The 20,063-nt window shown below is 39.2% G+C and overlaps 1 protein-coding gene across 1 annotated transcript; it reads right to left on the reverse strand.

The window, feature by feature from the left end:
* Positions 1–232: 232 nt before the first annotated feature.
* Positions 233–17,437, reverse strand: LOC117287792 (neuropilin-1-like). The gene is made up of 13 exons (XM_033768314.1): positions 17,187–17,437; positions 16,826–16,882; positions 15,499–15,618; positions 13,427–13,635; positions 11,589–11,727; positions 11,114–11,170; positions 9,776–9,895; positions 7,603–7,811; positions 7,046–7,184; positions 5,464–5,772; positions 4,600–4,911; positions 1,089–1,137; positions 233–279 (listed from the first exon to the last, which is right to left on the reverse strand). The coding sequence occupies exons 1-12, from the start codon at positions 17,239–17,241 to the stop codon at positions 1,133–1,135; spliced, it is 1,731 nt and encodes a 576-aa protein (XP_033624205.1). The 5' UTR covers positions 17,242–17,437; the 3' UTR covers positions 233–279; positions 1,089–1,132.
* Positions 17,438–20,063: the final 2,626 nt, after the last annotated feature.

The raw sequence follows: 20,063 nt of genomic DNA on the forward strand, positions 1-20,063 counted from the left end.
TTACTCTTTTTTTTCTCGTGATCAAGATGTATATGGTGGATAAAGTGCTTACACTGTGAGCAACTGTTTAGGCAAAACCAATATTGTAATTTTCCTTTAAGAATCAATAATATAATTATATCCGTTTGATTATTACATTTTATTCTAACTAATACATGAGCCGTCCATGCACACTTTAGGTCCTTTAGTAAAACGCGTCAGTCAAAAGTTAGGAAGACCACCGTGCTATGTGTATAACGTTCAACTTTGAAGAGCCACCGCCGTTGGCATTCCAGGTATCTAAATAATGAGGATAAAATAGACAACTGAGTATAATAGTTTAATACTGCAGTCAGTGTGGTACAAAAGATAATTAAACTATTGATTCACTTGTAGTATACAGGATTTATTTTGTAGCTTTTGATTAAAAAAAAAGAAGCTGAGTGTCTGTTAACAACAATCAATGGCAAGGTTCCGTGGAAACTAGCGTCATAAGGGAACATGTGTGTATACTGCACAGAGCACCCCTTGACTTTTTAAGGTACCATGAATACAAAGACTACTCAGAAATATATGTAGCCAAGAAAATTACCAAGGAAACAACATCAGCAAACAAATTGATTTACGAACAACTAATTTGAATACACACTAGTTGCGGTCAGTTAATAATAGTCTTCGTTATTTGAACAGGCTATAATATTATTCGAAAAATGATTTGAAGGTTCTGAGATGTTTCGGGTTATTAATTTTGGTTTTTACCCATACACCGATGTGTGTTAGCACTGTATACTCAGTACTTTCCCGAGTCCTGTGAAAAAATATCACAGGCATGTTACTCGGGTGGGATTCGAACCCACGACCCTTGCAATTCTAGAGCAGTGTCTTACCAACTAGACTACCGAGGTTGCCCGGCAGCTAGAGGCAGTGCTAACACACATCGGTGTATGGGTAAAAACCAAAATTAATATTCTTTATCCCCGATGCAAATTTAACATCTATTATGTTTCGGGTTGTTTTCGTCAATATTTCTATAATTGGCTCTTTATGCGATAGCTCTTAAAGGAACGGACCTTTCGATATTGATGTGCATACTCCTACATTATATTTACCTGAACATCTACTGCAAGCCTTCCCTTGGGTGGTAACTGTCTCGTCATCCTGGGATAAAAAAGAATATTCACGTAAAGCATTTTTATTTATTGTCTATGCCTCTAAATTGTTTGACATCGTTGAGCATCATTTGCCTGATGTCCATTGCTATGCCGATGACACTCAGCTGTATCTATCTTTTAGACCCGACGACGACAAATCTTGTCAAGCTGCTGTGACTTTAATCGAAGACTGCATTAGGGACATCAGGCAATGGATGATACATGACCGCCTTTTAATTAATGATGCTAAAAGTGAATTTTTGATCATCGGATCAAAGCAGCAATTGAAGAAAATTAATATTTCCAATATAATGATAGGTGAAGCTACATGTGTTCGTAACTTTGGGTCTTGGTTCGATTCGATTCTGAACTTACAATGAACACCCACATCAATAAATCTTGCTCTGCAGCCTTTTTTCATCTTCACAACATCAAACGCATTAGTCAGTTCCTTACACAAGACTCTCTGTTAAAACTCATTCATGCATTTGTGACCAGTCGTCTTGATTAATAGCCTTTTGTATGGTCTGCCAAAGTCACGGATAGCTAAACTACAAAGGGTTCAAAACGCAGCTGCCAGAACTGTTTCGAACACACATCGATTTGATCACATCACACCTGTACTTCGTCAATTACATTGGCTGCCTGTTTCTCACAGGATTCATTTTAAAATCCTGTTGTTGACATTTAAAGCTATTCATGGTCTTTCTCCAAAGTATATACAGGATCTTGTTTCCATCCGGAAAGTAGCTTTTTAGAAACTTAGGTCAGGGAATAATGGTATTTTCTTGGATTATCCTTCTGGTAAAATGTTGACTACATTTGGTGATAGGGCTTTTTCTGTGGCAGCCCCTAAGCTCTGGAATGCGCTACCGCTTCACATACGTAGCGAACAGAAACTCATCTCTTTTAAATGTAATATAAAAACCTATCTTTTTAATACCGCTTTTTAGCTTTTTATGTCTTCTTCTATGGTCACCTTGCCAGTTAGTTTAGAATTTAGCATAGTCAGGGTTAGAGGCGTCTGTCTCCTGAAAAGGTCAAAACATTACCGATAACAGCAGAGATATGCCTATGTAATAAGTAATTAATAAGTTCTCTGTTGGCGGGACAGACGTATCCCCATACTTTTGTTTGGGCACTGGCCTGGTGACCAGTCTTTTTTCTTTGTCGTTTTCTTCCACTCTGTGCTTTTTAACTAATGTTCTGCGCCTCTGATCATTTTGTATGTAAGGGGCGCAGTATAAATTTTAATTATTATTATTATTATTATTAAAGCATAATACATTACGTGATATTCAACTTTATACAAACAGCCGGTTTTGAAGCCATCTTTTGGGGATTATAGTAAATGGACAGGTCAAACTGGGTAGAAATGTAGGGTGATGGAATGGTGGAATGCGGTGATTTTCACCTGCTCAATTATTGGATCTTTTTGATATAAAAAACCCTGGTGATAATTAATACGATAGTTGAGAACTGCTCAAGTATGATAAAGCACGCCACCAAGAGTTTGCAAATGAAATGTCGTCTTCAAATATTAGCGAGCTTTCGATTTTCGGCACGGAGCACACAGGACGGGAGAAAGCCTAACACAGTAGTCTGTATGCTCACGCTCGAGTGCTCCCGTTAGGACCGCATGGTAATATAGAATTGATTCAAGTCCCTGTCCCGTGAGAGTCCTTCTATTTTATGTCCCATCGCCTAAAGTCAGACAACTTTTGCGAGGTTGGCATTCCCCAACATAGCCCCCCTGTGCACGAGAACGGGGCTTGAATCAAGTCTATCACAAGGCTCCCACACCATACAACGTGTACAAACGACACCACTCCGTTGTCGAACAGCAGACTGGACGTTGTTTCACCCTTACTCTATGTCTCACCAAAATAGCGTTCCCAATCTCTACACGACGGAGACTACTTCAGTTTGGCGCACGCGTCGATCGATTTTCCTGCTCCCTTACACTGATCTCTATTATGGGTGCGTTCGTTTAGCTTCCCTGGGTCGACCCCGATGTGGCGTATTTTATTTTTTTCCAGGACGAACGTGGGCACACAATTACCCAACGTTCGTCCTCGAACCTGGTAAAAAAAACAGACACATCATCGCGTGAGCCTTCCCGTGGTGACGTCGGTGTACCTCGGGCCAGCCCAAAGAGCCACTTGGGGCTTGCCCGAGGTGCACCGACGTCACCACGGGAAGGCTCACGTGATGATGTGTCTGGGTTTTTTTTTCCAGGTTCGAGGACGAACGCGGGGTAATTGTGTGCCCACGTTCGTCCTGGAAAAAAATAAAATACGCCACATCGGGGTCGACCCGGGGAAGCTAAACGAACGCACCCTATGTACAATCAGTATTTTTCTTCCCAGGAAAGATGAGGCCACTAAGCATCAATGGACGGTGTACATGTACCTTCTTTCTCACATGGGCGCAACCAACCAAGCGTGTTTAGAGTACACTCTGTTTACATGTACTTGTATTACATCTCCATGTATAGAGCTATGAGCTGGGTCTATGGTCCATGGTCCGCCCGGGGCCGGCCGTCCACAGCGCTACAAATCGAAACAGCTTACATTTAGGACGGGAGCGTGAGCGAAATCGAAAGCTCGGTCAGTGCATGCACGCTTGAATGGAGTTGCACAACACCAGAAAGTGGGTGCTTGATGCCTCATCTTCCCTGGGAAAAAAAAAACACGCTTAGAATTGTTCACCGTCCTGTGTGCTACCGTCCCGAAAATCGAAAGGTCGCTAATTGTCCTCGTCATGACTGGTTTATTAATTCTTTATTACATCGGGTTTTCTTACCTGAACATGAATTAATAAATAGAAAATCTTAAAGGAACACGTTGCCTTTAGATCGGTCGAGTTGGTCCTTGAAAAGCGTTTGTAACCGTTTGTTATAAAATTAATATGGTTAGAAAGATGTTGTGGGATACAATGATACAATGATCTACACAAATGTGCCTCAAAATTGCGTGGTTTTCGTTTTACCTCGTCGACTAACACGGTCGGCCATTTATGGGAGTCAAAATCTTGACTCCCATAAATGGCCGATCGTGTTAATTCGCGACGTAAAATGAAATCCGTGCAATTTTGAGTGATACTTGTGTGGATCAATATATTCTACTTAACATCTTTCAAACCATATACATTTCATAACAAACTGTTTCAAACGCTTTTTTATAGACCAACTCGTCCGATCCAAGGCAACGTGTTCCTTTAATAGCTTAGACTCATAGTTCGAATTCACATCAGAGAATACTATTGTCTTACTGGGGTTTGGGATGCCGATATTCTTTGCAAACTTAATAAAAAGGTCGCGTTCTTCAATCACGTTGAAATTACGTTTGTTTACTCATTCCAAATACGCTTTTGGAGCTCCCTTTTGATACTTTGATAGATATTAGCACGATAGGCTGAGGTTCGCAAGAGTTTTATATGAGTTTCCTTTTCATCGTAAGCCACTTACCTTGAACACAGATTACTCCAGCAGTTGCTGTGTTATTGCATTGTGGTTTATCCCAGCAATGCGATGGACAGTCGGTGATTTTGGCCTCGGAGCCGTCACAGACAACCCCACCCATGAGGTTAGGACCACTGCCATTACCGAAGAAAGCACCCAACTTTGCCTGCATGGCGCCAGGGTAACCCAGCTGTTTGCAGACGACCCCAGCATCAGTCAAGTCCCACTCATTGTCGCAGATGGCGCCCCATGTACCATCCACATTGATCTCTACTCTTCCACTTCCCATGGTTGGTCCATCCACAAGCCTCACATCATCTAAATTGTTAGGAAGAGTTGAAATCGCTATAATGTTGCCAAATCAAAAGAGTTACAAGGTAGTCAAAATTGTAAACGTTTGTTTGATTAAAACTCTTGGGCAGGCAAAATTATACGAAGTAACCACCGGGCCAAGTACTTAGAAAGCCCAAGTCGCAATAGCAAGACGGGATTCGGTTTTTATTTACTTCGGGGCTTAATTTTGTTTTGAAAGGAAGAAGAGATAAAGTAAGAAAGATGATGGAAAGGGGATCAGAAAATCATATTTTATTTTAAACGTCCTAAAACAAATATGTGTTTTATTGGCATCTATCTTTATTCTCCAACCAAGAGAGGAAAGTCTTTTTTGAGTGTCTATAACTCACCCGTCGCGTTATAAAAAATATCAATTCTAGAAATGCAACAGTAGATGTTATTTTATTTTTGTTACGAAATAATTAACCGCCGTTAGTTGTTTGTGTCTGAGATAACTGAAGGTTCCAAGGAAACAATACCACGACCATTAGCTAACAGATAAAACGCAATAACAGAAGCACTGCTTCTAATTCTTACTTGGTTTGCAGACTACTCCAGCAGTGCTGGTGCATGGATTATTTTCTTCGCAAAGAAATGAGCACCAGGAAAGATATGGCTCCGTCCCTTTACAAGCAACTCGATCCATTACAATAGGAAGTTCTGTCGCTCCGTAAAATGATCCTTTCTTTGCCTCACTTGCCTCTAGGAAACCAAGCTGCCTGCATACAGTAGTTGCATCTTGTATGTCCCAGTGTGTATCACATACCGCACCCCAAGCACCGTCATGGTAAATCTCGACTCGACCTCTAAGTACGTCATCACCTCCAGCTAGCCGGATGATACCATCTTCAATAAAACGATTACATGTTTGTATTACACCCAGGAAAATATGTTAGCCCTTGCTGTTTTGTTTGCCTGCCTGTCTGTCTGTCTGTCTGTCTGTCTGTCTGTCTGTCTGTCTGTCTGTCTGTCTGTCTGTCTGACTGTCGGGCGGGCTGTCGGTATGACAGTACAAGACATACATTGTGTGGTGATTGTTTTGGTTAGTACCGTATACCGTTTCTGACATCGTAGAGTTTTAAAAATAAAGAAGAGGGGTAGGCCTATATAGAAAACAAATGGAGAAACACACAAATCACTTTACTAAACAAGCATAGTTCTTCTGTAAGCAGATTATCTGAAGAAGAAAACAAATCAAAAATTTTTTATTGGATTTCGATAAAATAAACAATTGGCGTCATTAGGGGGTTAGCAACGTCCACACATTCAAAGTTTGATTGGCTGCATAATGCGCGACAGCACCTTGGTAAACCATTACACGGTGCTGTGAAGGAAAAGGTCCCAAACGTCAAAAAGTATTTCAATATACCTTGCAGGACAATATTATTCACTTTTGGCCTTCTTCTTACATAATAGATGAGAATAGTCCAGCATAATTTGTGTTTGTAAACCCTGTTGAGCCTTTTGAATTGTAACGATGGGGCTTGTTCGTGAAATCCAACAGAATAAGCAACATACTTGTTTGTTTGTTTATTTCGTTTTATGTTTATGGCAAGTGTTAATACAATAGGGACAACACCAGGGTTCTCGTATAGGGGTTGCGACCAAGCTCCATGTGTCTCAATCGTGGCGTTTGGTCAAGGGGCCCGCTTAAGGGGCCTGGGGTGGATTTCACAAAGAGTTAAGATAAGTCTTATCTTAGGACTACCCATACGTTTTTAATGTCTCCTGGGACTAGTCCTAAGTTAGGACTATAGTCCTAACTCTTTGTGAAATCGACCCCTGTTCAGCTGTTGGGTTTTAGCATGTCTGGATGGCATAATAGAAAAGCTCTCCTTGCAACAATATTTACATTTGTTTTTGTGAAACTTGGACTTGGTTGAGTTGCCGTGTAGGTTGTTTGATTTTGGTATAAGACCTGGTGGAGATTCTCTACTAATATCAAATAATATATGCCAAAATTTAGCATGTTTTGATATCAGCTTGTTAAAGGCCTATATACTTCACGAGCGTCAATGAGATTTGAGAGTGATGTGTTTTAAGAAGTACTAATTTTTAATATTTGAATGATTAATTCATGCTGTTATAATTATGTTTATAGCATAATGCTGAGTGTTACCTCGGCATCCTAGAACTTCAAACGCAAAATAAGGATGAGGTGTAACCCAAGTGAGTGTCATTATTCGAATGAATCTTGTCCTCAACATTTCAGGGAAGGTGACAGTTACTCGTTCACCACCAGCGACATTCCCGTTGAACTATAAAAGAAAAAACAAACAGGTTTTTGTTTTAGTCAGGATGATTTCAAGTGAAGCAACTTTAATGCTGCCATCCAGCCAGGAACACCGGGGAGAACCCCTTCTCTTTTCGATAAGCGCACTGGGTTCTTTTACATGCGTTTACACAACACATGGAATCAACTGATTTACGTCCCATCCGAAGGACGAAGCAATGTTTATGTGTCCTGCTTAAGGACGCAAGTGTCACGGCTGGGATATAAAAACTTGTAGACATGTAAATCGGTCTCGAGTGTTGAGAAGAGATATCTGTATAAATCAAACATTTCAAATTGCCCATTAACTCCGAGGCAGTCGACACTCTATCCCAGGTAACTAAATCAAATGCATAGCTTCGATAATCAAGACTAATAGGGAGATACAAGAAAAGGTCTCTGACCTGTATGGTATCTCCGTCCGCATTCTCCAAGTCATGCCAGCTTTCAGATTCTCCCGTTAAACTGTACTTAATGCTGAAGGTTTCCATGTAGTATCTTGTTTGACCCTGGACAATAAGTCCAGTAACAACTGGGCGTGGTAGTCCAAGATCAACTTGAATCCAAGAGCCTTGTTCTTCGTCCGTTTCTGGTATCCACCAGCGGTTGTTTCCTGTTCAAAATAAACGTCACTGATTAATGACATTGTTAGTGGAACTAAGAAATCAACCTAAAAGCGTTAATAGACATGTTCATTTGTGTGTGTCTGTGTGTGTGGGGTGGGGGGGGGGGGGGGCAAGTAGGGACAAAAAAATAAATAACTTAACTGATAGTTGATACAAATCATATAATGCAGTTCCAAAACAGTGTGCAGGTTATAGTTTGCAAGGTAACAAAACATTGCAAATACAAGCAAATCATAGATAAGAGAATTTTTATAATATACAACCTTTCAACTGCATACAAAGACTAAATTTCCAACAGTGATTAAAAGTTATCAATTAAGGAGTTGTACACTGCATTCACAAATAAGGCTCTGTTGGTAGGCCCTACTCGTTAAATTATTTCCTGTACATGTATTATGTTTTATTTCAGTGTAAATACCCAAAACATATTAATTGGGAGAAGCTACTCTAAGTTGGGAGAAGCTACTCTAAGCCGTTAAACAAATCAAAATCTAAATACAGGATTGAAAATGTGGATGTAATTTAAATAATCACGCTTTCGTCATGAAACGGATATTTGAAGTAGGCCTATCCTAGACACTGGACACTATTGGTAATTGTCAAAAACAAGTCTTCTCACTTGGTGTATCTAATCATATGTACAAAACAACAAACCTGTGAAAATTTGAGCTCAATTGGTCATCGAAGTTGCGAGATAATAATGAAAGAAAAAACACCCTTGTCACACGAAGTTGTGTGCTTTCAGGTGCTTGATTTCGAGACCTCAAGTTCTAAACTTGAGGTCTCGAAATCAAATTCGTGGAAAATCACCTATTTCTCGAAAACTACGTCACTTCAGAGGGAGCCATTTCTCACAATGTTTTATGCCATCAACCTCTCCCCATTACTCAATACCAAGTAAGGTTTTATGCAAACAACTATTTTGAGTAATTACCAATAGTTTATACTGCCTTTAAAAGAAGACTGTTGCGGAGGTTTTTGGTTGATCTGAGATTTCCTCAATAAATTCACAAAGGTTTATGGCCTCAGTCTGAGTTCTCGTTCAATGTGAACAACACCAAGATCACTCTAAACGCTTATCTGACATTGTGTTTCAAAGATAAGTTTTGATGAGTTTAAAACTGGGAAAGCTGCGCTCGCAAGCAGCACTTGATTCTGAAACTGCCACTGCAATATTCGCAGACGTAATAACTCTGAAAATACATCCTTGTATGGATCTAAAAATGCAGTAAACAGAAGAAGAGAGCCTCTGCCTCTTCATAAGTGTTGGAGGGGGAGGCAAAGAAATGCGCTTTGATGTGGAGAAGAATTGGTCTTTAAGCTACCTTTAATTTCGTTCATCATTTTGCTTTTTAAATCTCTGTTATGTATATGTTGTGTTAACGGAGCCGTTGGTGTGCGTTTAAACACTTTAACTTAACTTTTGTGACTTCCTGATGGGCAACCTTGTACTCTTTGTATAATGCAAGCCACTATATGGAAATGCGTTTACTGCCAATACGATGTCGCGCACGTTTCCGTGCACTGATAAGCCATGACTTTTGTGACTTCCTGATGGGCAACCTTGTACTCTTTGTATAATGCAAGCCACTATATGGAAATGCGTTTACTGCCAATACGATGTCGCGCACGTTTCCGTGCACTGATTAGCCATGACTAGGCTGTAAACATAAAATGAAACTTTTACTTTTACGATATTAAGACTGTACCTTTCTGTGATTTTTATATGGGAGGGGGGGGGGCAAGAGAGGGGGGGGAGGGCGAGGGTTCTGAGCGCGGGCGATGCCCCCCCCCCCCGCCCAAAAAGGATAACTATAAATAAAAGTGAAATCAGGCAAAACCAATAACTTCAAATAGCACTCATGTAAATCCAATTCAATTTCTAAGTTAAGACCAACTCGACCGAACCAAGGCAACGCGTTCCTTTAAACGAACATTGAGCATGACTTGCCCTCATTGAGTCGAGCGTTTGGAGGTGAGTACGTTGACGCCCATGATGATGATCCTGTAATGCTCCCATCAGGGATCGCCCCACTCTCCATTCCTAGTGGTCTACTGGAACATGCTGGTCCTGAAAGTCGATAAAGAAGTAATAAATCTAAAGTGAAAATTAGTACATTTCTTGCCTTTTTAGATACTTCATTCTATTTTCTATGTTTTAAACAAAACGGGTAGACAAAATTAGAATAGGCCTATAATGGCTATATTTAATAAAAAATAACAGAAAAAGTTTGCAATAAAATAACCTTTTGTTTGTAATAAAACAACTTTTTTGTCGCATTTTGGCTCAATTCAACTGCATCAAACAGAACAATCAAATTTGAATAAGAGTTAAATTGCTGTATATTTAATATTGTTTGTATGTATGTGTTGTTGTTTGGGGGGGGGGGTGTGGATGGAAGGATGTGAAAAGAGGGGTGTGGAAGGTGGGGCCTTTTCAAGTTGGTAGATGATAAGATTATGTAACCCATCGTTGCATGAAATGGGGGTCTGAACCCCCTTGGATGGTCCATTTTAAGATATAACGAAATTTGACTCCCCCAGATCGTTGCACCTTGGAGAAATTAATAAAATGAGCCATAATCCGTTGACACATTCCCTCAATGATGGGTTTTAGACATGACGGATAAAGATGGGTAAATCGACTTTAGTTTTTGACTGATCATTGCCGAGATATTTCTTCGTGCAATACAAGCAAACTTTCTCTAATTTCTAGATACAAATGACCTTTGAAAATATGTGAAATTCAGATAAAATGACGGGCAAAATGTGGACCGGGCATCCTCACAGCACTTAAGGGACGAACAAATCATTGATTTCTCAGATTGAACCATCTCAATGTTCTTCTGCGATTGTTTTGTGCTTAAAATTGTCTTTATTAAGCATTGTTATATAATTTGGCAAAACAAACTATATTGTTACAATGTCAACTTCTTTTAAAGGCAATATTATTAGGTAACAACAATATCTTATTTTCCTTTCATATAATTCACCAAAAACATTGAAATCAGCCAATAAAATGTCAACGTTCTTGGTCCTTGTGTTCTCAGGGAGTTCTGTAAACCTGAAGACGTTTTTGCACACAATCTTAAGGCGCTCCGTATAGGCATTTTGTATTTCTGATCTTTCCACTCCAATTGACACCGAGTGAACAATAAAAACCCTACTGGAAAGATCCGATCTTTTCTTTTCAACAAAAACAAGCATGGGTATGGAACACTACTTTTTTACAAAATGATCTTTGATAAACAATCGTGATTGGAATTATGAACTGAATTTAAATAGTCACCGTCTGAATATGATCCTTTGGTTTCCTGGGTGCTGATTGGATGGGACAGACCAAGTCCTGCAACAAGAACAGATACAGCAACAAACATAAAACTGACAGAAAGTAGGTTTTGGAGCATGGCCAGAGCCACGCTCCCTACAAAAATCATAGTCTGGATGGCATAATAGAAAAGCTCTCCTTGCAATAATATTTACATTTGTTTTTGTGAAACTTGGACTTGGTTGAGTTGCCGTGTAGGTTGTTTGATTATGGTATAAGACCTGGTGGAGATTCTCTATACTAATATCAAATAATATATGCCTAAATTTAGCATGTTTTGATATCAGCTTGTTAAAGGCCTATATACCAAGGAATGGTATTCACGAGCGTCAATGAGATTTGAGAGTGATGTGTTTTAAGAAGTACTAATTTTTAATATTTGAATGATTAATTCATGCTGTTATAATTATGTTTATAGCATAATGCTGAGTGTTACCTCGGCATCCTAGAACTTCAAACGCAAAATAAGGATGAGGTGTAACCCAAGTGAGTGTCATTATTCGAATGAATCTTGTCCTCAACATTTCAGGGAAGGTGACAGTTACTCGTTCACCACCAGCGACATTCCCGTTGAACTATAAAAGAAAAAACAAACAGGTTTTTGTTTTAGTCAGGATGATTTCAAGTGAAGCAACTTTAAAGACACTGGACACTATTGGTAGTTGTCATTATTTCACTTGGTGTATCTCAACATATGCTGAAAAGAACAAACCTGTCAAAATTTGAGCTCAATTGGTCGTCGAAGTTGCGCGATAATGATGGGAGAATAAACACCCTTGCCACACGAAGTTGTGTGCTTTCAGATGCTCGATTTCGAGACCTAAAAATCTAACTTTGAGGTCTCGATACCAAGTTCGTGGAAAATTACTTCTTACTCCAAAACTACGTTACTTCAGAGGGAGCCGTTTCTCACAATGTTTCACCATCAACAGATCTCCATTATACTCGTAACCAAGTATGTTTTTATGCTAAAAATTATTTTGAGTAATAGTTCTTAATAGTGTCCACTGCCTTTAGGGTAGTTATTGTTGAGAGCAACACAACAGTAACTATTATTTGATGTTATTCAATCATACAGATAATTGATGGTTATTTTGATGACTGTAGAAGTGTGGAGTTGAAGCTGCGTCGATCGACCGTCAATATTTATAAGGTTTACCCACACAAACATAAGGTTTACCCACACAAATATCGGTAAACAATATATTGAAGATATAATAATAATATTAATAACCGTATTTATAATGCCCTTTTTTGCCAAAGGATAGAAAGAATATAGTGACCTCTAAAATATCACCAAAATCCGTCTCTAAGTGACGCAATCTCAGCTCCCTTGGGATTATAGTAGCCTGTGCTGCCACGTAAAAAGCGCACCAAGCTAACTCAATCTCTCGGCCCTTTTACATGTATATGTTTACCCGGTGAAGATAGATTCTTTAAGTGGTGAGTGTCTTTATCAAGGACACAAATGTCATGACCAGGACTCGAACCCACATCCTGACTAGCCACCACAACTTGAGCCTGATGCACTAAACCGCTCGGCTCTTACACGCCACGTAATAACTTTTGCCCTTGACCGTCGTAGGGTTAATTACGTGCCTACGTTTATGCTAAATATTATGAAAATGCATGTAAACCTTTAACAATTATACACTAAACATCGTCCGACAGTCATCAAAAATAGTCATTGTATGATTTTGTGTTACAATTAACTATATAGTAGTTAGGCTAAAAAAATCATACCCACACATTATTGGTAAACAATATTATTGAATATAATAATAGTAATAACCGTATTTATAATGCGCCCTTTTGCCAAAGGATACAAAGCGCCAGGTTTTATTACTGCAAGGAGTGGGACAAATTTTTAGATATAAGAGCAATCCTTAGAAACCATGTAACTAGGTGCTGTGGCGCAAAATGCTGCCATCCAGCCAGGAACACCGGGGAGAACCCCTTCTCTTTTCGATAAGCGCACTGGGTTCTTTTACATGCGTTTACACAACACATGGAATCAACTGATTTACGTCCCATCCGAAGGACGAAGCAATGTTTATGTGTCCTGCTTAAGGACGCAAGTGTAACGGCTGGGATATAAAAACTTGTAGACATGTAAATCGGTCTCGAGTGTTGAGAAGAGATATCTGTATAAATCAAACATTTCAAATTGCCCATTAACTCCGAGGCAGTAGACACTCTATCCCAGGTAACTAAATCAAACGCATAGCTTCGATAATCAAGACTAATAGGGAGATACAAGAAAAGGTCTCTGACCTGTATGGTTTCTCCGTCCGCATTCTTCAAGTCATGCCAGCTTTCAGATTCGCCCGTTAAACTGTACTTAATGCTGAAGGTTTCCATGTAGTATCTTGTTTGACCCTGGACAATAAGTCCAGTAACAACTGGGCGTGGTAGTCCTAGATCAACTTGAATCCAAGAGCCTTGTTCTTCGTCCGTTTCTGGTATCCACCAGCGGTTGTTTCCTGTTCAAAATAAACGTCACTGATTAATGACATTGTTAGTGGAACTAAGAAATCAACCTAAAAGCGTTAATAGACATGTTCATTTGTGTGTGTCTGTGTGTGTGGGGTGGGGGGGGGGGCAAGTAGGGACACAAAAATAAATAACTTAACTGATAGTTGATTCAAATCATATAATGCAGTTCCAAAACAGTGTGCAGGTTATAGTTTGCAAGGTAACTAAACATTGCAAATACAAGCAAATCATAGATAAGAGAATTTTCATAAGGTACAACCTTTCAACTGCATACAAAGACTAAATTTCCAACAGTGATTAAAAGTTATCAATTAAGGAGTTGTACACTGCATTCACAAATAAGGCTCTGTGGCTAGGCCCTACTCGTTAAATTATTGCCTGTACATGTATTATGTTTTATTTCAGTGTAAATACCCAAAACATATTAATTGGGAGAAGCTACTCTAAGTTGGGAGAAGCTACTCTAAGCCGTTAAACAAATCAAAATCTAAATACAGGATTGAAAATGTGGATGTAATTTAAATAATCACGCTTTCGTCATGAAACGGATATTTGAAGTAGGCCTATCCTCTAAATTCCACTGCTTGCTTAAAGACACTGGACACTATTGGTAATTGTCAAAAACAAGTCTTCTCACTTGGTGTATCTAATCATATGCACAAAACAACAAACCTGTGAAAATTTGAGCTCAAATGGTCATCGAAGTTGCGAGATAATAATGAAAGAAAAAACACCCTTGTCAAACGAAGTTGTGTGCTTTCAGGTGCTTGATTTCGAGACCTCAAGTTCTAAACTTGAGGTCTCGAAATCAAATTCGTGAAAAATCACCTATTTCTCGAAAACTACGTCACTTCAGAGGGAGCCATTTCTCACAATGTTTTATGCCATCAACCTCTCCCCATTACTCAATACCAAGTAAGGTTTTATGCAAACAACTATTTTGAGTAATTACCAATAGTTTATACTGCCTTTAAAAGAAGACTGTTGCGGAGGTTTTTGGTTGATCTGAGATTTCCTCAATAAATTCACAAAGGTTTATGGCCTCAGTCTGAGTTCTCGTTCAATGTGAACAACACCAAGATCACTCTAAACGCTTATCTGACATTGTGTTTCAAAGATAAGTTTTGATGAGTTTAAAACTGGGAAAGCTGCGCTCGCAAGCAGCACTTGATTCTGAAACTGCCACTGCAATATTCGCAGACGTAATAACTCTGAAAATACATCCTTGTATGGATCTAAAAATGCAGTAAACAGAAGAAGAGAGCCTCTGCCTCTTCATAAGTGTTGGAGGGGGAGGCAAAGAAATGCGCTGTGATGTGGAGAAGAATTGGTCTTTAAGCTACCTTTAATTTCGTTCGTCATTTTGCTTTTTAAATCTCTGTTATGTTTGTGTTGTTTTAACGGAGCCGTTGTTGTGCGTTTAGACACTTTATCTTAACTTTTGTGACTTCCTGATGGGCAACCTTGTACTCTTTGTATAATGCAAGCCACCATATGGAAATGCGTTTACTGCCAATACGATGTCGCGCACATTTCCGTGCACGGATTAGCCATGACTAGGCTGTCCACATAAAATGAAACTTTTACTTTTACGATATATAGGACTGTACCTTTCTGTGATTTTTATATGGAGGGGGGGGGGGCAAGAGAGAGGGGGGAGGGCGAGGGTTCTGAGCGCGGGCGATCCCCCCCCCCCGCCCAAAAAGGATAACAAAAAGTAAAAGTGAAATCAGACAAAACCAATAACTTCAAATAGCACTCATGTAAATCCAATTCAATTTCTAAGTTAAGACCAACTCGACCGAACCAAGGCAACGCGTTCCTTTAAACGAACATTGAGCATGACTTGCCCTCATTGAGTCGAGCGTTTGGAGGTGAGTACGTTGACGCCCATGATGATGATCCTGTAATGCTCCCATCAGGGATCGCCCCACTCTCCATTCCTAGTGGTCCACCGGAACATGCTGGTCCTGAAAGTCGATAAAGAAGTAATAAATCTAAAGTGAAAATTAGTACGTTTTTTGCGTTTTTAGATACTTCATTCTATTTTCTATGTTTTAAATAAAACGGGTAGACAAAATTAGAATAGGCCTATAATGGCTATATTTAATAAAAAATAACAAAACAAATTTGTAATAAAATAACCTTTTAGTTGCTATAAAACAACTTTTTGTCGCATTTTGGCTCAATTCAACTGCATCAAACAGAACAATCAAATTTGAATGAGAGTTAAATTGCTGTATATTTAATATTGTTTGTATGTGTTGTTGTTTGGGGGGAGGGGTGTGGATGGAAGGATGTGAAAAGAGGGGTGTGGAAGGTGGGGCCTTTTCAAGTTGGTAGATGATAGCATTATGTAACCCATCGTTACATGAAATGGGGGTCTGAAATCCCTTGGATGGTCCATTTTAAGATATAACGAAATTTGACTCCCCCAGATCGTTGCACCTTGAAGAAATTAATAAAATGAGCCATAATCCATTGACACATTCCCTCAATGACGGGTTTTAGACATGACGGATAAAGATGGGTACATCGACTTTAGTTTTTGACTGATCATTGCCGAGATTTTTCTTCGTGCAATACAAGCAAACTTTCTCTAATTTCTAGATACAAATGACCTTTGAAAATATGTGAAATTCAGATAAAATGACGGGCAAAATGTGGACCGGGCATCCTCACAGCACTTAAGGGACGAACAAATCATTGATTTCTCAGATTGAACCATCTCAATTTTCTTCTGCGATTGTTTTGTGCTTAAAGTTGTCTTTATTAATAATTGGCAAAACAAACTATATTGTTACAATGTCAACTTCTTTTAAAGGCAATATTATTAGGTAACAACAATATCTTATTTTCCTTTCATATAATTCACCAAAAGCATTGAAATCAGCCAATAAAATGTCAACGTTCTTGGTCCTTGTTTTCTCAGGGAGTTCTGTAAACCTGAAGACGTTTTTGCACACAATCTTAAGGCGCTCCGTATAGGCATTTTGTATTTCTGATCTTTCCACTCCAATTGACACCGAGTGCAAAATAAAAACCCTACTGGAAAGATCCGATCTTTTCTTTTCAACAAAAACAAGCATGGGTATGGAACACTACTTTTTTACAAAATGATCTTTGATAAACAATCGTAAGAGAGATTGGAATAATGAACTGAATTTAAATAGTCACCGTCTGAATATGATCCTTTGGTTTCCTGGTTGCTGATTGGATGGGACAGACAAAGTCCTGCAACAAGAACAGATACAGCAACAAACTTAAAACTGACAGAAAGTAGGTTTTGGAGCATGGCCAGAGCCACGCTCTCTACAAAAATCATAGAAAGAATTCAAAGTGTGCTCTTCCAAGAAGGAAGCTATAAGAAAATAGGAAGATTGTCACGTGACAACCCTAAAAGTAAACTGGTTACACAATGAGCACTGAGGGCCCACTGTGACCCCATAGGCCTACTTTACACTGATATTAACAAATAATTGTTTTGGTTACAACTCAGTCATCTATGGACATACACTGAAGTTGATTCAATACTCACCGACTAGAAGTACACTCAGCAGCAGCATCGAACTAGCGAAGGCACAAGTAGACATGGTGAGATGATTGTAGGTTCAAGAAATGACGGCACAATATTCTATCACAATGCTCGGGCACGGTCCTACTTAAAAATGACTGCTCAAATATCAATGCACGGGCAAGTCCTATAGGCAATATGACAGCATAATGTTATATGTCAATGCACAGAACACCCCTATGATCTGAAACCCTACAACACAATTCTCAAGTACAACTTTGTCAATGATCAAAGTAGGTTAACTTGAATCCACTTACCGGAAAGTTTATTTTGAAAGACAATGACCGGAAACGACAAATCGGTTTCGGTGAGACTGCAGTTCCTATGTTTCAAGGTTGTTGGTTAAAGTCGTGATTGCGTGAAGGACGTCTCATTTGTGATTTTAGAAACCAAGTAACTTGTTGGATCATTTTTTTCAAAGACAGAACAGGCAAATTATAAACCAGAAATTTGTCAATAATCAACAAATGTATTTATACTTCCAACTTCACAGTTCATTTCAAAGTTACCCATGTACGTAGGCCTGCTCGGAGTCCCAACAAGGCCTATGTATACTCGAATAATGAGCGAACACCTTTAACTACTGGTACCTGGCCAGTTCTTGGTACCCGGCCAAAATGTATTCTTTACTACAACATTGACCTCGAGAAAGACTTTTTGATATCACCCATCAGAATGTCACCCATCACAACTTAACCTAGATGCGGAAAAGGTCGATACTTTTCAGCAATCACCTTTTAGTCTGTGATTTAAAGTCACCTGGAAGTGGTATTTTTTCAAAATAAAGCTTTTGTCCCTAATATATGTGTTTTGATGAGTGGAATGTGAATAAACAGTTAACTAAGGTTTTAAAAAATCAGTTCTTATGTTATTTACAAATTTAAGAGTAGACCCCGACCCGAGAGGGCGCTGTTCGTGACGTAAATCGAGGCAGACTTTGCCTGTAATGCGTAGAGTAAACACAATTGCAAAGTACATGTACGGACCAAGTCGTGAGTTTGTACGTTTCAAAAATGCCGACCAGGTGTATTGCTGCTGAATGCAGAAAAACACTTTTTGAAATGTACCAACTCACGACTTGGACGTACATGTACTTTGCACGTGTGTTTACTATACGCATTGCAGGCAAAGTCTGCCTCGATTGACGTCACAAAAGGGGTAGGCGGAGTCAGCCCCCCAAAACAACTTTATATATTTTTTAAACATATAAATCGTGACAAACAATTACTCAAAAAATTGTTTTATTGTTCGTTAGCATATACTCTTATGTTTGAAAGAAAAAAATATATATTTCCAGGTGACTTTAACTAAATTCAGTATATTTTCTAAAGCTATACTGTACTTCATTCAAGGGTAAGAGTCGTGTACAGCAAAATGAAAAGACTTAAAACAGCTCAAAGCGCAGAGCGATGATCTGGCTCAACTCAATGGGCACGATGCGAATGCGCCCTCCACGATGCCTTTACAATTAATGTTGCCTGTAAAATTTTAGTTACGTTACGTCCTCTTCACCATTATTTAGAACTTGAGGTCTCGAAATCAACCATCTCAACGTACACAACTTCGTGTGACAAGGGTGTTTTTTTCTTTCATTATTATCTCGCAAGTTCGATGACCAATTGAGATTAAATTTTCACAGGTTTGTTATTTTATGCATATATGTTGAGATACACCAAGTGTGAAGACTGGTCTTTGCAGTTACCAATAGTGTCCACTGTCTTTAATTATCTAATCAGTGGAATATCTTATTGGTCACATCGATCACCTTATTGAAACTATTGATCATTTTAATTATCACATACTGATCACTTTAATGACACCCATTGATCACCTTATTAACACCTATTGATCACCTTATTGAGGAAGTGTCGTGGCCAAGCGGTTAAGAGCACCAAATTCAAACTCTGGTGTTTCTGATCAGCAGAGTGTGGGTTCGAATCTCCAGCCGTGACACTGTGTCCTTGAGCAAGACACTTAACCATTGCTTCGTCCTTCGGATGGGACGTAAAGCCGTTGGTCCCATGTGTTGTGTAACGCATGTAAAAGAACCCAGTGCACTTATCGAAAAGAGAAGGGGTTCGCCCCGGTGTTCCTGGTTGTGGCTGCTTAATGCGCCGTAGCACCTTGTAAACCCTTATAAGGTGCTAAATAATTAGGTCTCAGAGTTCATCACTGCAATAACCTATCTTTCTGAAAGTTTGTATATACTCAGCGCCTTGAGTACCTTGTTTGGTAGATACGTGCGCTATATAAGACTTCGATATTATTGACACAAATAACTTACCTAACTAAAACACCTTATTGACTGCCTAAGTGAGACCTTAACTGTAATTGCTCCTTGTCGCCATTGCATGTATTTTACATACTACCATCTTCCATTAAACCGCCAAGCAATTCCACCACTCTTCTTTATCTCTAGTTACTTCATTCAATACCAGTTTATCACCTGGAGCTATAGTAAACAGTCATGACCCAGTCATCATTTTTAAAGTTATACCGTCAGAGCTGTGTAATGAGAGACTTAATCGCAAGTAACTGTTGTCGAAACTCTCCTAATATACCGTCTGTATACCGTGGAGTGATAGCGCCCTCTGTTATCAAATCGTGATTGAGCAGATCGCGGTCTGTACATCCCATACATAACAGGGACGTCTTGCACCAAGACTGCTTCTGAAGACGAATACGGTGTACTGTACGAAATGTCAAGACAACTAGCTCATTTCAGAACCAAATAACACTCCTCCCAGAGGAGATTTTACACATTGGTGTATCCACAAGTTGACTATTTTGTATAGATCAGTTGCCTTAAGATTATAGCCTAAGGCTGGCTTGAGTGCAACT

The sequence above is a fragment of the Asterias rubens genome, chromosome 1 (genome assembly GCF_902459465.1).
Source record: "Asterias rubens chromosome 1, eAstRub1.3, whole genome shotgun sequence".
In the NCBI taxonomy this organism is placed as follows: domain Eukaryota; kingdom Metazoa; phylum Echinodermata; class Asteroidea; order Forcipulatida; family Asteriidae; genus Asterias; species Asterias rubens.

Bases quoted from the DNA above. Each gene is read 5' to 3' on its own strand.
- LOC117287792 (XM_033768314.1), bottom strand. From the start codon at position 17,241: ATGTCTACTTGTGCCTTCGCTAGTTCGATGCTGCTGCTGAGTGTACTT. The intron at 16,883-17,186 runs GTGAGTATTGAA...TTCTTGTTGCAG, and splicing joins GCTGAGTGTACTTCTAGTCG to GACTTTGTCTGTCCCATCCA. The intron at 7,185-7,602 runs GTCAGAGACCTT...TTTCTTTTATAG, and splicing joins CGGACGGAGATACCATACAG to TTCAACGGGAATGTCGCTGG.